This window comes from Gallus gallus, chromosome 4 (genome assembly GCF_016699485.2).
Source record: "Gallus gallus isolate bGalGal1 chromosome 4, bGalGal1.mat.broiler.GRCg7b, whole genome shotgun sequence".
NCBI lineage: Eukaryota > Metazoa > Chordata > Aves > Galliformes > Phasianidae > Gallus > Gallus gallus.
The window spans coordinates 53,247,617-53,262,710 of record NC_052535.1 but is presented as its reverse complement, the minus strand read 5'-3'; the positions used below and the strand labels follow the sequence as shown (position 1 = coordinate 53,262,710).

The 15,094-nt window shown below is 41.2% G+C and overlaps 2 protein-coding genes across 42 annotated transcripts in view; both read left to right on the top strand.

The window, feature by feature from the left end:
* Positions 1 to 9,842, top strand: part of KIAA1109 (transmembrane protein KIAA1109 homolog) — a 109,280-nt gene extending 99,438 nt beyond the window's left edge. For 10 of the 13 annotated variants that reach the window (XM_004941216.5, XM_004941213.5, XM_015276377.4 and 7 more), the window contains 12 exons: positions 1,007 to 1,144; positions 1,534 to 1,794; positions 2,827 to 2,977; positions 3,279 to 3,436; positions 3,932 to 4,124; positions 4,309 to 4,526; positions 5,085 to 5,336; positions 5,822 to 6,025; positions 6,972 to 7,166; positions 7,673 to 7,807; positions 8,715 to 8,880; positions 9,152 to 9,842. In XM_004941216.5, coding sequence (XP_004941273.2) covers positions 1,007 to 1,144; positions 1,534 to 1,794; positions 2,827 to 2,977; positions 3,279 to 3,436; positions 3,932 to 4,124; positions 4,309 to 4,526; positions 5,085 to 5,336; positions 5,822 to 6,025; positions 6,972 to 7,166; positions 7,673 to 7,807; positions 8,715 to 8,880; positions 9,152 to 9,368 — 2,288 coding nt within the window. In that variant the 3' untranslated portion in view covers positions 9,369 to 9,842. The remainder of the gene's footprint in view (positions 1 to 1,006; positions 1,145 to 1,533; positions 1,795 to 2,826; positions 2,978 to 3,278; positions 3,437 to 3,931; positions 4,125 to 4,308; positions 4,527 to 5,084; positions 5,337 to 5,821; positions 6,026 to 6,971; positions 7,167 to 7,672; positions 7,808 to 8,714; positions 8,881 to 9,151) is intronic. The other 3 variants (XM_040699420.2, XM_015276380.4, XM_004941212.5) reach the window with 1 other exon arrangement.
* A 341-nt stretch (positions 9,843 to 10,183) lies between these two features.
* LOC107051715 (adenosine deaminase domain-containing protein 1) overlaps positions 10,184 to 15,094 on the top strand; it is an 81,042-nt gene continuing 76,131 nt past the window's right edge. For 26 of the 29 annotated variants that reach the window (XR_003075032.3, XR_006939122.1, XR_005859380.2 and 23 more), the window contains exons 1-5: positions 10,184 to 10,632; positions 10,849 to 11,025; positions 12,342 to 12,509; positions 13,027 to 13,095; positions 13,620 to 13,745. Coding sequence is in view for 3 of the 29 variants with exons in the window: in XM_420624.8 (XP_420624.4) it covers positions 10,452 to 10,632; positions 10,849 to 11,025; positions 12,342 to 12,509; positions 13,027 to 13,095; positions 13,620 to 13,745 (721 nt within the window). In the remaining 26 variants the exon portion in view is untranslated. The remainder of the gene's footprint in view (positions 10,633 to 10,848; positions 11,026 to 12,341; positions 12,510 to 13,026; positions 13,096 to 13,619; positions 13,746 to 15,094) is intronic. The other 3 variants (XR_005859396.2, XM_040699597.2, XM_046940634.1) reach the window with 2 other exon arrangements.

Here is a 15,094-nt window from a genome sequence, read left to right as displayed (position 1 = left end):
TGGAGTTAACTTTTGTCACAGTAGCTTGTAAGTTGGGCTTTGGATTTGTAGCTGATTCATCTCTTTATACATTCTGTAACGCAACAGAACTTAATGCTAAATAGATTCCCAGAGTTGGTTTTCAGTTGTTCCTCGTCAGCTAACCACTAACCTCCTGTTTTCACAATCCCCTCTTTAGAAGCAGGTATTTCAGATATTCAGATTTCAGAATGTTTTGTTACCTGAATAAGTAAAAATCTTTTACAGATGCTCATCATTTTTTCCTTTATGGGAATTAGAAATATTCAAACTACTTTCCCATTGCGAAAAATCAAAGTGAACTATGTAGTGCAATTAAGTGTAGTATTACAGAGGTGACACACCATGCACATTCAATATGACAGCAGAGTCAATCTCCTGTATCACAAGCTGCCTTCTACATGATTTTGTTTTACTCTAAAGTTTGCTTTGTGTGGTTATCTCAATTCTGGCTGCAGTGCTACACATCAATGTGGTGATGTAGTTCTGCAGTCTCTGTTAATTTGCTGGCAGTGAAATATCACCGCCTTGCCCCCTAGTGCCTACAAAGCTGCAGTGAGACCTGAATGCCTAAATATTCAAAAGAACCTTGAAGTAACACTATGTTTTCATGATTTTATTTTTCGCTACTGCACACAGGATCCTTAGTGGTCAGACACAGCATTATGGTTGTGATTAATCTGCTATTAAAGCCCTCAGATGGGGAGTTTCAGAGGCACACAGAACACAAGTAGGACTTAACAACATTTATATACGTCGGCTTCATCTTCTCTTTAAGAAATCTGTGTGTATCTAATGTTGTACTTGGATATATCACAATGCATCAAGAAAACTGCAGCTTTTAGTAACTGTTTTTCATTACAGCACAGGCTGTACTGCTGGGGTAGAGAGGTATTTGATGATTTTGCAGACCTGTTAATTAGATGCGTTTACCCAAACCTGTCACTAATGAGATTTTACAGTGTTGTATACATGCCTTATTTTTCAGCTGTCTGTGATATAGGATCTGCATCTTTTAAATACGATATGCGTCGACTCAGTGAGATTCTAGCCTTCCCAAGAGCGTGGTACAGGAGAAGCATTGCTAGACGGCTTTTCCTGGGTGATCAAACCATAAATCTGCCAGGTAGGATACTGCTACTTAGCACAGAAAGCCTTCTTGTGCAAGAGGTTAACAGTAGGAATTGTAGAAGCATATATTACCTGTTTACTATTACATATGTGACAAGATACAAATATAGAAATAGAAACGTATTATAACTTGCTTTGTATGCCATTGCTCCAGTAAATTTAATTAAAAGATTCCAGAAATAAAAGAAAAAAAATTGAGAGTTTCTAAAGTAGTAATTGAATGGGGAGCTAATAATAGTTAAAACATTAACTAAGCTTTAGTTACGATAAATGAAGTTTTGTTTGAAACTCTGCAAGCACTAGTTAGTATGTGGGAGGATAGTGGTCAACAAAACCAAAATAATTTTCTTGCCATTCACATGGTTCTTTTGTTTTTTTTTCCAGTAGCATCAGGTCCTGGAACACCAGATTCAATTGAAGGAGTCAGCCAACATCTTTCTCCTGAATCATCACGGAAAGCGTACTGCAGGACGTGGGAGCAGCCCTGCCAGTCTGCTTCGTTTACGCACATGGCACAGTCACCTAATGTTTTTAATGAACATAATGCAAACAGTAGCATGTCACCAGGGACAGCAGCTCATAACTTAAAGTCTCCAGCTGTTACAAGATCCAGGAGTGTGTCTGATTCTTCAGTGCCTCAGAGAGGTTAGTAGGCTAGGTTTCTTTCACTGTTTTTTTTTTGTTTTGTTTTGTTTTTCAAGTATTTTTTCATTAGTTGAATTAAAAAGATACTGTTACTACAGTGTAGAAAATAGTGATATTCTTTTCCGCTGTGTCTGGGAGTGGAAAGTCAATGGCTTACAGCAAGGAAAATGTCTGAAACAGATGACAGTACTCTAAGAAACTGCATTATGATTTGATACAATTGCTGTTTCTTTTACTAGGGCAGAAGTTATTTAGTTCGATGAATTTTCCATCTTAATTTGATTGCATTGTCATCTTGGCCCTCCCTACTCATCCAAGCAATAACCACAAAGGTCTAAATAAGGATACTTTATTTCTTATATAAAAACTAACTTTTAATTTCTTCTACTACACATGTTGTTGTGTCTTACTGCAGTGTACCACTGGCTGCTGGGAATATTTATGGAATTAGAGACAGGAGATGTAGAAGTGCCATGGTTATTGTACTCCAGGAAAAATGTCTGTGAGGAGAAAGGACAGATTATTTTTTTTTTCTATTTAGAAGGGAAGATATTAGCTTTTAAGATAAAACAGCTGAAAAACAACAAAAGGCTGATAGAATGGCTTGTTCAAAGGAAATTTTGCACAGTCTTTTTAAGATTTTTTTAGATTTTTGTGGGAAGAGTGAGAACCCTAATTCTTGAAATCCTAAGTTGACATTGTGCACTACATGAATATTCTAATACTAATAATTTCTTTTCTGAGTAGACTTTAAAAAACAATTTAAGAGTTAAAAACATACTCTTGCATGCCTGATGGCAAATTTAAAATCTTTTTTCTTAAGGATATTAGTAAAACTAAACGTGTAAAGTACTTTCATTTCTCTGACAGCTAAAGCAATATGTAATGCAGATCCTCAAGTTCTCACTTATCCTCACTTGTAGTTTTGTGGTGCCCCTTAAGTGTGGTGTTTGTCTGTCTTTATGTAATATCTTCCAATGTTTATATTCTGCCAGTTTTTGTGACTTAAGTTTTGCCTACTTTCTTATTTAGATGCACTCACAAAAACATCAACTCCATTTAATAAATCAAATAAAGCTGGAAGCCCACAAGGAACACCATGGGAAACGCTGGTTGTATTTGCTATGAACCTGAAGCAATTAAATGTCCAAATGAATATGAGCAACGTAATGGGCAATACCACGTGAGTATAAAATAGTATGAAGTGTGATTTAGCAGACAGTGTTGTTTTAGGGACACACAAAAGAAGTCACCATTGACCACTAAGAGCCTGTTGTTTTCTGACTTTAAATTCCTAACTTTTTCAGTTTTGAAAGGTGAAGTAACCCCTTGTGAATGCTGGTAGATGCTTAATCATAAAGACGCATGTGCTTAATTCACATTGTTTACTTCTTTGCAGTAAATCATTTTCCATTTTTCTTTTGATAGAGAAAATTGTTGTCTGTTTTCTGGAAAACTGTTGTCTATTTTTACCTCTGTTCTAGGTGGACCACCAGTGGTTTGAAAAGCCAAGGTCGTCTATCTGTGGGGAGTAGTAGGGATCGGGAAATCAGCATGTCTGTTGGTTTGGGAAGATCACAGCTGGACTCTAGAGGTGGAGTTGTTGGCGGTACCATAGATGTTAACACCCTGGAGATGGTGGGTAAGTTGGAAAGCTGCCTGATACTGGTATACGCTCTGACCAACAGCTAAAACAGTTCTTCTGTTTTGTAAGCCTGGCAGCATATTACATCTTTGCATTCTTATTTACATCTTCTCACTATGAAAAACACTTTGAATTGAAGGAGTAGCTTCCTGATTAGGGGTGGATTTTAGTGTTAGCATTGCCCTAAAATTATACTAACAAGGTATGCAACCTTGAGCCTCCTTCAGCTGTCTGGACAGATGGCAACCAAACAGATTTGTCAGCATTTCAGCTCTTTCTAGAGTTTCCCAAGCATTTACAATCTAGGAAATGGAAAGGTGGGTTTGGAAAGAGTCTGGATGTTCTGGGTCTCCAGACTCAATACATCAGGAAGAAACCAGTGCTTTCTCAGTCTCTCTATATCATGAGGATTGCATAAGGGTGATATTGCTAGAAAAACAAATCTTCTTACCTTTAATGCTGTGTTTCTGTGCTGCTTTCATTCTATTGTAGCTCATATTTCTGAGCACCCAAACCAACAGCCCAGTCATAAAATTCAGATCACCATGGGTTCTACTGAAGCACGTGTTGACTACATGGGGTCCAGTATCCTAATGGGAATCTTCAGTAATGCAGATCTTAAACTACAGGATGAATGGAAAATTAACCTGTATAATGCTTTGGACTCAAGCATCTCTGATAAAAGGTAATATTGCTTGCTGATTTTCAGGTTTCTAGTACTTGATAATGTTGAATTCTGCCTGTATGGATTCTGTCCAGTATTGACAACTAGAATCACAAGTTTAACAGAAATCGAAGGATCAATTTTTTTTTTATTGTCGGTAGGAAATTCATTAACTGTACATGTTCTTGCTGTTTTTAATACCTAGTGAGATATTTGTCCACGGGGACTTGAAATGGGATATCTTCCAAGTGATGATTTCAAGATCGACTACACCAGATCTAATAAAAATAGGAATGAAGCTCCAGGAGTTCTTTACTCAACAGTTTGACACAAGCAAACGAGCTTTGTCTACTTGGGGACCCGTTCCTTATCTGCCTCCCAAGACAATGGCCAACAACTTGGAGAGAAGCTCACATGAACAACGTAAGTAGTACAAAAAAGTAGTATACTTTCTGATTTGGATGTCTTAATTGTGAAAATCAATCTGAGAAACTTCATGCGTGCAAGTAAATCTACTTGACTTAAAATAATATCTTCAGTATGTTTGCCCTGTAAATGGGGGCTTGCAATCACCTTTCAATGAAGAACACAGGTATCTTGGGTACAAGAATGAACTAAACTATGTTATTTTCAGGTTTTTCTTAAAAATGTGAATTTTTGTTAAAATATTTTTGCAGTTTGAAAACTGCAAACTTATGAAGTCTATTTCATAAGAAAAATTTCTACTTTGAGTAGCTGTGAAAGTGTGGTGCTGTTCTTTTCTATTTATCTTAAGCTGAAGCTATTGTTTATCTGAACACAAGTATGCTTGTTTTGGTATTTGTAAGCTACAACCACCTTAGATGGCAAAGATGGGACGATGTCAGTGAAATGACCCATGATGTGCCTATTTTTAATAAAATATGTAACTATGGCAGCAAACTTTCCTGTTTCTTTCTCTTTATTGAAGTTTGTTATTGTTATTGCATTTTTCATTTCTAGTATTGGATGCAGCCCATCATCGTCATTGGCCAGGAGTTCTCAAGGTGGTGTCTGGATGCCATATATCCTTATTTCAGATGCCACTGCCAGAAGATGGAATGCAATTTGGAGGATCCATGAGCTTGCATGGAAACCATATGACGCTGGCTTGTTTCCATGGGCCCAATTTCCGTTCAAAATCTTGGGCCTTATTTCACCTTGAAGAACCCAATATTGCATTTTGGACAGAAGCACAGAAAGTTTGGGAAGATGGTAATTCAAACAATTTCCTCATCCATTAACATCTTTTAAATGAACTTTTGAAGAATATATTGATATGTCAGAATAAGTCCAGAAAAGCATATTAAAAAAAAAAAAAAGCCAAGTATATTATTATATAATTGAAGTGAAGATATGTTCCTGACAGTGTGTCTAGGAAGGGGACTGTTTGTCTTGTTAATTAATTGCATGTCTGCATTGATGCAATCTTTCATTTCTACATAATGAATTTTGAATATCTTAATATTTATATGTCTTCATATTGGGAAGTTTTTACTATCTGTAGATACTGAGGATTTAAATCTTTCTGTTGTTTGTAAGCATAGTGCAGATTTTTGATGCTGCTGGCTTAGTAATGATTCCTGGTAGATACGTGTGCAAGGGAGAGGAGAAATCCCGCTTCCCTTACTAAGTTGGTGTGTTTTTTTTTTCATTTCTCTTTTCTCTCCTGCCCTGTATCCATCACACCTTCAATGCAGGTACTAGTGAACACTCTACATACATTGTGCAAACCCTAGACTTTCATTTAGGCCATAACACTATGGTCACCAAACCGTGTGGAGCACTTGAAAGCCCCATGGCAACAATCACAAAGATAACGAGGCGCCGCCATGAAAACCCCCCACATGGAGTTGCCAGTGTGAAAGAGTGGTTCAATTATGTTACAGCCACAAGGAATGAAGGTAAGATTCATATCTATTATATTCTGAGATTGGTCTGCTTGTCAGTCAATGCACATTGTGCTAAACTTCAAGTGAGCTAAGTAGAAGAGAGCTTGAATGGAAGCTGTTTCTTCTACAGAATGTTAAAGCAAAGTGTGGAATAGCAGATTATGCTATATAGTTAGAAATGAACACTTTATAGTTTCTTAAAAATGCCTTAAAGTTATTGATATGCTGTACTATTTATGCTTTTTGAAAGACACGAGAAGCTGATGGCTGAGGTTCACATGTAGAGGCATAATCTGTTAACTGTTTTTAGATAGCCCTGTTTTGCTGCATCCAGAGTATTTAAGTATATCAGCAGTGACTTTTGATTGTTTGATTCTCCTGAGGGGCTGGTTAAAGAATATGAACAACAGTTTTACAGTGAAGTAGTAACCTTTCTTAACTTTGCCTTGTCACAAATTTTAATAACTGAAAAAATAACCGATATAGCTAATGTTGCATGTATGCTATAGTGAAAGTATCATGACAAAGTTGGATACCTAGTCGATAGTGGTTTTTATATCAATGCTGCCTCGGTGAATTCAAGTGTCACTTGCGTCCATCAGCCATTTTCAGTGTAAGTCCTGTCTTATTTTCTAACCCAGATGGCATGCTTTGAACCCATTGTCTGTATTTCACTTAACTGAAATTTCATTGTTAGAACAAAGCTGTGATAGGGTGGTCAGATAATAAAACTTGGACTTTAAACATCCAAAAATATTAACAAAGATTTTCAGAAATGCTTGTATGTTATAGTACTGGCATCTGTTTCCTTCTCTCTTCTTTATTAGAAGGCCTTTTTTTTCAGTGTATGAAATAGCTGGTATTAAATTTCATGAAATTTTGTCATTCTTTGTGCTGACAGAACTGTTTTTTTAAAATAAAGATTACTGAATTAAGGTATTTCCCATTGTCCTTGTAGAGTTAAACCTGCTTCGAAATGTTGATGCTAATAACCCGGAGAGCAGCACAACTGTGAAAAGCTCAAGCTTGCTAAGTGGTTTCAGAGGTGGTTCTAGTTACAATCATGAAACTGAAACCATCTTCGCACTGCCAAGGATGCAGCTGGATTTTAAATCTATTCATGTCCAAGAGCCCCAAGAGCCTTCATTACAAGGTATAGTAAAAACCATTTGCTTTCCTTGATCTAAAGCTGTTTCTCATAAATGAGGGGTTAAATACAAAGATGCTGTGCTGATAAGAGGATTTTTTTTCTAGAAATTACAGCAGACATATGCAATAAAGGACACATTTTTGTAATGAAATGCAGAGGGAATTCTGATGAGGAAGCGAAGACCTAGTCCAGAGATGGGTTGCTTTCAAAAAACAAAACAAAAAAACATTTGCTAAGAAATGAATATGAACATTACAGCTAGGCTGGCTGTTCTGAGGGGGGTGGTTTATGAGTTAGAAAAGGCCTGTTCTGAAAATAGGAAATAGGAGAGAGGAACCTGAATGGCCTGCTCCTATTTTCAAAATATTGTCTGCAGACTACAAATGGAATAGGGGAAATGCCTGCTCAGTAACAGCAATGTAATTTACAGATCATTTGTACTATAATTCAGTATGCTTCTACGCAGCATGTACTTAAAGTGTATTAATGCTATTTCCATCTGACTGTAGATACAAGCGTTAAACCAAAGGTGGAATGCAGTGTGGTAACTGAATTTACAGACCACATCTGTGTAACTATGGATGCTGAATTGATTATGTTTCTGCATGACTTGGTGTCAGCTTATCTAAAAGAAAAAGAAAAAGGTAAGCTTTTAGTATCTGAGGTAACGCTGGTCAGACAATTACACACTGATTGACAATAAATATTGTTGAAATCTGAACTTAGTGCCATGAGATGGTAGCTACCTCTTCCAATCGCTGACAATTGAAATTTAACTTTAGATTAACCAAATTCTTTTGTCCTGTTTTTTGGGAGGGGAGCTTAGAGCCAGGAGATGTTTTAGCACCTAACAAAAAGTGCAGCGTTGTGTGGGAGTCATATCAGCGGACTTGAAGTTAGGTCCTAGAGGACTGGAAGCAGAGCAGTTGCATACAGATGGTACAAATAGCACACTGTCATGCCTCTGCTGTTCAGGGCACTCTGCTCTTGTTACCCAAAGTATCTCCAAATTCAATCCCAATTCAGATATTTGTTTATATTTTATTCATTGTGCTGTTTGGAGGGGAAAGGGGGCTGCTGTTCCTTTTCTGTGTTTTAGGATTTAAACTCAGGGAAGAGCTGGGTTCAGGTCCCCCTCATGCCTCTGGGCAAATTGAATTACTCCCCCACCATCCTCCTGCTTAGAATATGCTGTCAATCAAAATAAAAATTAAAATCTAAGCATGTGTTTGCATGTAGCTTATGGAATGCAATATGCTTTGTTGTTTGTCATGATGAGTTTGAAAGAAATACTCTGTGTATGGATGGGTTGGGTGGCAGAGGGAACAATTCCACATTCCTGCACCACCCACTAATGTTTAAGTTTTTCTTATGATACGTCTTACTGAAACCAGCTGGAAATTAAGAAGTTCTTACAAAACAAGGTGAAACATGAGCTGGTTTTCTCTTGTTTGAAATGCACTCTGGAATTTCCTTTAAGATGTATGAAGATCCGTATGAGGTGCTCAAACTGACTGCTTGCTTTTTTTTCTGCCCCTCTCCATTTTGTAGCTATTTTTCCTCCTCGCATTTTGGCTTCTCGTCCAGGGCAGAAAAACTCTTCTGGTGTACTTGAGGACAGCTCCACAGAGAGAGAAGCAGAGGAAAGCATTACTTACACTACAGTTGACTGGAGAGAATTTATCTGCAATACTTGGCACCTGGAGCCCACGCTCAGGTAACAAGCAGGTTTATCTGTAATCTCTTTGTCTATGCATTTTATTTATGGGTGGTGTGAAGGACAGTACAAGTGTTTCCAAGCTGATGCTGTTCAGCTGCTACAGATCAATCACACGGATGCTGTAATAGTTTTATCTTCGGCTATTAGTGCTGGTCTGGAAGGTGGGATGCACGGAAATGATAAATGCAGGTAGTTTCAGATAGCTAGTTGCTATCTATACCTGAGATTGAGCCTGCCTACTATTGTTTTTGTTGGATTCTTTTTTAAGATTAATATCCTGGACTGGGAGGAAAATCGACCCTGTTGGTGTTGACTACATCCTCCAAAAGCTGGGCTTCCACCACGCCAGGACTACCATCCCCAAGTGGCTGCAGCGCGGGGTGATGGATCCTTTGGACAAGGTTCTGTCCGTTCTGATCAAGAAACTTGGTACTGCACTACAGGACGAAAAGGAAAAGAAAGGAAAAGACAAAGAGGAATACTGAAGCGATAATGTGACAACCACCATTCCGTTTGATTTTTATCAAAGTGTTTTATTACAAGGTTTATATATGGTTTAAAGAGAAACCTAACAGCGTTTTGCTACTCTATTTAGAACTTACATTGTGAGTAACTGTTTACTGTGGTACTTGATACCATTCTGTATTGGAAGTATTGCATGGTTACGACCAATGTCTATTCTGTGAAGGAACACCCGAACACTGGCAGTCGCTTCTCGGCACCCACTGGTTTATTCTGTGCAATATGATTCCTGCATCTTCAGAATATTGCAGATTTACTGTGAATTTTATTACACTTCATTTGCCATAACACAGCCCCTTTGTTGATGTGACTGGTAATTGAGTTGTCAATGTAGACTTGTGTAAATTTATATATATATATAACTTATGAAACTGTGATTGCCTTAGTGCTAAAAATCTTTAAGTTTATTACACTTGTAATAAAATTTAACTATTGTACAGGGTTGGGTTTTTTTGTTGTTGTTGTTCAACTTCTTTGATTAAAAAAGTGTTCTAAGTGTAACTTTACATCCAGTCTCATTGAAGGCGGTCACCCCGCTGCCGAGGGGAGTTCCTATCACTTCGCCGCTCTCCAACAGCCGCCTCCGCATCTCGGGCCGCGGCTGCGCAGCGTGGGTGCCGCCCTCCCCCTCTGAGACGCGGGGCGCGCCTCGCGCCGCAGCCGTAGAGCGCCAAAACGAGGCCCGGCCCTTCTTCCTCGCGCCTCGGCACGTGGCGGGCGCAGCTGCGGCCCGCGGAGGGATCCGGCCTATATAAGGGTGCGCGCCGTCTGCGCCCGCACAGTGCGGCAGGTGTAGGGCTGTGTTGTGGATGCTGTTGGCGGCTCGAGCTCTCGTAGCGCCGGCCGTGGGAGTTCCCGCGCCGGTTCTGGAGGCAGCGGCGCCGTGGTGAGGGCCGTGTGCCGGTGCTTCCCGGCCCGCAGGAAGCGGGGCGCAGGCTTCGGTGTCAGCCGTTCCCGTGGAGCGGTTCGGCCGAGGAAAGAGGAGCTTGCCGTGGGTCTTCAGCATCTGGCACGGTTCCTCTTGAGCTCCGTCAGGTTGATCGGGGATGGCCGCCAGCAGTGGCAGCACGCAGAGAGCTGGGACGCCCGCCTGTGAGGCCGCGGAGGAGAAGGCTGCGCTGCTGCAGGCTCCCGCCCAGCTGCTGAGCCCCGCGGCTGTAAGGCCCGCGCTCCCGCCTTCCCCGGGCCTCCACGGACCGAGCGCCCTGCACATGAGAGAAAAGCCAGGTATAGCTTTCAGCTCCTTCGTTGGGACTGACTGTGTCAGCGAGCTGTTGTGTGGCTTCCTCGCTTTTGTAAGATTAGAACTCTGCTGGGTTTCCTTGTTAGTGCATTTTCTCTAGCACCGAGAACTGTCTACAAAGCATTTGTTTTAACCAAAGACAAACTATTGGAGAGAGGGTTCGGTTTTTTCTTCGTGTTTACTCCTTGGTCTCATTGCAGCGATGCCTTTGCCTCGCCCAGCCCACCCGTCCCCGGAGCCAGCAGTAGTGCAGGACGCGTGGCTGGCAGACCTCATTGCGGGGTACGAGAAGGGCACAGTGAACCCAGTGTCAGCCCTGCACCGCTTCGCACAAAGGTACAGCATGCAGCTTGATTTTAAAGAGACTGGTGTGGCAGGTAAATACTTCTTTCTTTACATACAGTTGTGTTTGTGTGTCCTTGACGATTTCGGTTTCTTGGGCTAGCACTGGTGCCACTAGCACAAGTTATTCATTTATTTTTTCATGTTGGTTGCACTCCACTCACAGGAGCATTTTTTTTCCCTGGTGGGAAGTGATTGCCTTTCTCACTCTTGTGGCTGCTTGCTGCCCTTTCGGAGCTGTTCTGCTTTGAAGCTGCTTCTAGCTTCCTGACTGAGCCTCCTCATATCTGCCATGTTCCCAGTTTTGCACGTTGCTGTTTTCTTCTTGTAGAAGCAGTTGTTCTCCTCCTTTGAGGTGTAAGCAATTGTGTGCTGCCCTGGAACTTTATTTTTGCTTTCTGAGGGGGTAGAATCAGTAAAGCTGAGCATTCCGGCAATTCCTCTATAACAGAACTTGTCCTTTTCCCTGGTCTTCTTTCCTCTTTATTACGTTCATTCCAGCTTGAGCCGCATTCTGAGCAGGGCTGTGTATATGGTCTGAGCAAGGTTTCTGTGCAGTAGCCTGAATGCCTGCTCACCTCAGTGGTCTTGCATGATATGGGCAAAACTTTTGCTCGTTCATCTTAGAATTCATCAGCTGATGATTTGGAGGAGGCCAGCCCTGTTTTTCATAAAGAATTACGTCATTCTGCCGAAGAGTCATAGAATCATTGCATGTCCTGGGTTGAAAAGGACCACAATGGTCATTGACTTTCAACCCCCCTGCTATGTGCAGAGTCGCCAACCACTAGACCAGGCTGCCCAGAGCTCTACTCTTTAAATGTATTTTGATCTGCTCTTTTATTATTATTATTGTTAAGCTTTTTTTATCTTGCTCTCAGTAGGCATAAGATAACTTCTTTTAAATGCATGTTTTCTCTGACATGCAAATAATTAATAAACTTCTTCAGCTGCATCCAGTTTCTTCCCTTGCAGGGCGTAGTTCTCTCACAGGTTGCCTTGCTTTAATTTAAGAAGGCTTTTGGTGCCCCTGTTGGTCATTGTTTGTCCAATGAACTAATGATGGTGGGTCGCTTGCACTGCCTGCTGACACTTGGAACTGGCATGGTGGTTTTGCCAGGCAGTTTGGAAAACGTGGTGTTTTGTTAATACTTCTTAGAGCTGAAAGAGAGCTTAGTGAGAAGTACAGTGAATGAATACGGTGAGAATACTCGTGGCGGTGAATGGTATTTTGTTACAGTCATCTTTTCCTCTTCCACTGATGCTTGAAATCAATCTAAGTGCATAAAGCTATGGAAAAGTATATGTTATTTAGTGTTACTAATCACAAGTCTCTTTTTCTCCTTAAAAGGACATGCCATAAGTTCTTATTTTGGCATTAGTGCTGTGTTGGATGGTGTTTACTACAAGACTGGATTGGGAAGAAGCAAGAAGGAGTCTAAGCAGAGTGCAGCTAAACTGGCTCTTGATGAGCTACTGAAGTTGGAGTGTGTGGTGGCACCAGCTTCTGGAAAGCCAAGTAAATATTCAAGCAGTACCCGAACAGAACTTGGGAAGACTTGCTTAGAGGTTTTCTGCCTAAAATCCCTGTGCAGCTTTGTGAAATGCTCTGGTGTCACAACTTCTGTCAGCTTTGAGTCCTTTTGGCAGTTATTTGTTGTTTAGTCTTCTTCATACTCTGAGTTACATCAGAGTTGTTGGCACAGAAGGGAGAATTGCAGAAAGACTTATTTTATCTGTTGCTCTTGCACATGATTTGCTGATTGCTGGATTACAGCAGTATCAAGTTGTTCTGACTATGTTTGAATTTTTATAATTATGTCCTCGGCTTTGTGTTATTGCAAAAGAATGAAGTTACCGTAATGCTTACCTTTATTTAAGGATTGCTGCCTAAGTAGTTCTATGCTTATAAGGACTCCAGAAAAAATCTCTAATTCTTAAAGAATTAGAAAGTTAAATGTGCTGGAAATAGTGTTTGATCCATGTTTTGAAATGTGTATTGCTGACACCTATTTGAAGTTGTCTTAAATCCTCAGATCCTCCCCGTGTTCTGGTTGAGCCTGAAACTCCAGCAAGCTCTGTTGATGTTTCAAGGATCAGTTTTGGTAAGGAGTACTCTTGTTTAGCTGTGTGATCTGAATCTATAAAGGAAATATTTTATTGTTTTTTAATGATTCTTTTAAAACACTTTGCAATCTGTATGAAGGTTCTGTTATTTTATACATGTTGTCTTCAAAGGATGCTGGAAGGATTGGTCACTTAAGTAGCACATGGACAAATGCTTGCAGACACAACTCAAGTGAATTTCTTGAACTAAAATCTTGAATCAGGGATAGGAATAGATAAAGCATTGCTGTCCTTGTTTGATCATCTACCAGACGTGGTACTTCAAAGTTTATCCACGTTCCTAGTTTATCTTGAATAGTAAAACTATAAAGTGTTGGCAGTATTCTCGTCTTTCATTTATTCATGTCCATCTTTGCAGTTGTCAGAGGCACAAGTATATGCTGGTGATGCTGGTGCTAATGCTTTTACCATGTCTGTAAATTTATAATCTGCTCAGTGCTTGATGCTGCCTGTTTTTCCCCCTGCAAATTTGTGTTTTGCTGGCTTTTATTGTTCTGTTTAGAAGGACGGCACCATATCTATCAGAAATTTTTGCAGACAGTAGAAGGAGTATTTAACAGCCTGACTGCTGAAAATCCTGAGTACCAAAGCTGTGGCAGTTCACTGGCTGCCTTCATCATTGAGAAAGGCAAGTCTGTTTTGATACGGAATATTAGGGCTTGAGCAATCTAGCTTATGTTCCCCAGCAGCCTTGATTCAAGGTGTTTCTGACCTTGCACGTAAACAGTAGCTGTTCTTCTTTGACATACTCTTTACTGATGGCTTCATCATAAATTATCGGTGTGTTTCAATATGCTGTCTTAAAAAGGAATCAGACTGGAATCTCAAAGGTTGGAAAAGGCCTCTAAGATCATCCAATCTGACCGTTGTCACCACCAGTATTTCCCTCTAAACTATGTCCCTCAGTACAACATCTGAACGTTCCTTGAAACCTCCAGGGACGGTGATTCCACCACCTCCCTGGGCAGACTGTGCCAGAGATTGACCGCTCTCGCAGAGAAGTAGTATTTCCTAACATCCAACCTCAGTCTCCCCTGGCACAACTTGAGGCCATTCCCTCTAGTCCTGTTGCTTGTTTCATGGGAGAAGAGGCTGACCCCCACCTTGCTAAAACCCCCTTTCAGGTAGTTGTAGAGAGCGATGAGGTCACCCCTGAGCCTCCTCTTCTCCAGACTAAATAATCCCAGCTCCCTCAGCTGCTCCTGGTAGCAGTTGTGCTCCAGACCTCTTACCCTCTTTGTTGCCCTTCTCTGGACACGCTCCAGGGCCTCAGTGTCTTTCTTGCTGTAAGGAGCCCAAAACAACACAGTACTCGATGTGTGGCCTCACCAGTGCTGAGTACAGAGGGATGATCACTTCCCTGCTCCTGCTTGCAACACTGATACAAGCCAGGATGCCATTGGCCACCTGGGCACACAGCTGGCTCACGTTCAGCCGAGCACTGACCAACACCCTCAGGTCCATTTCCTCTACACAGTCTTCCTACTGCCCTGCCCCAAGTCTGTAGTATTGCCTGTGGTTGCTGTGGCCAAAGTGCAGAACCCAGCACTTGGTCTTGTTGATCTGCATCCCATTTGCCTCAGGCCAGCTATCCAGCCTGTCCAGATCATTCTGTAGGGCCTTCCTATCCCCAGGCAGATCAACACTTCCCGCCAGCTTGGTGTCATCTGCAGACTTAGCAAGGGTGCACTCAGTGCCCTCATCCAGGTCATCAGTAAAGATAGTGAACAGGATGAGTGCCAGTACTGACCCCTGGGGAGCACCACTCGTGACAGGTCACCAGCTGGATTGGTGCATTGGTGTAGATGCACTTCAGCTGAGCCCCTTGCCCTCACCCCCATCCAGTCCCGTCATCGTTCCCTTAGGCTCATCTCTAGCAAGTCTGGTTTTATTTCCTTTCCCCTTCCTATTTCATTTAAAGCCTTCTCAATGAGCCCTGCCAGCTCCTGGGCTAGGATCTGTTTCCCCACTTTGAGA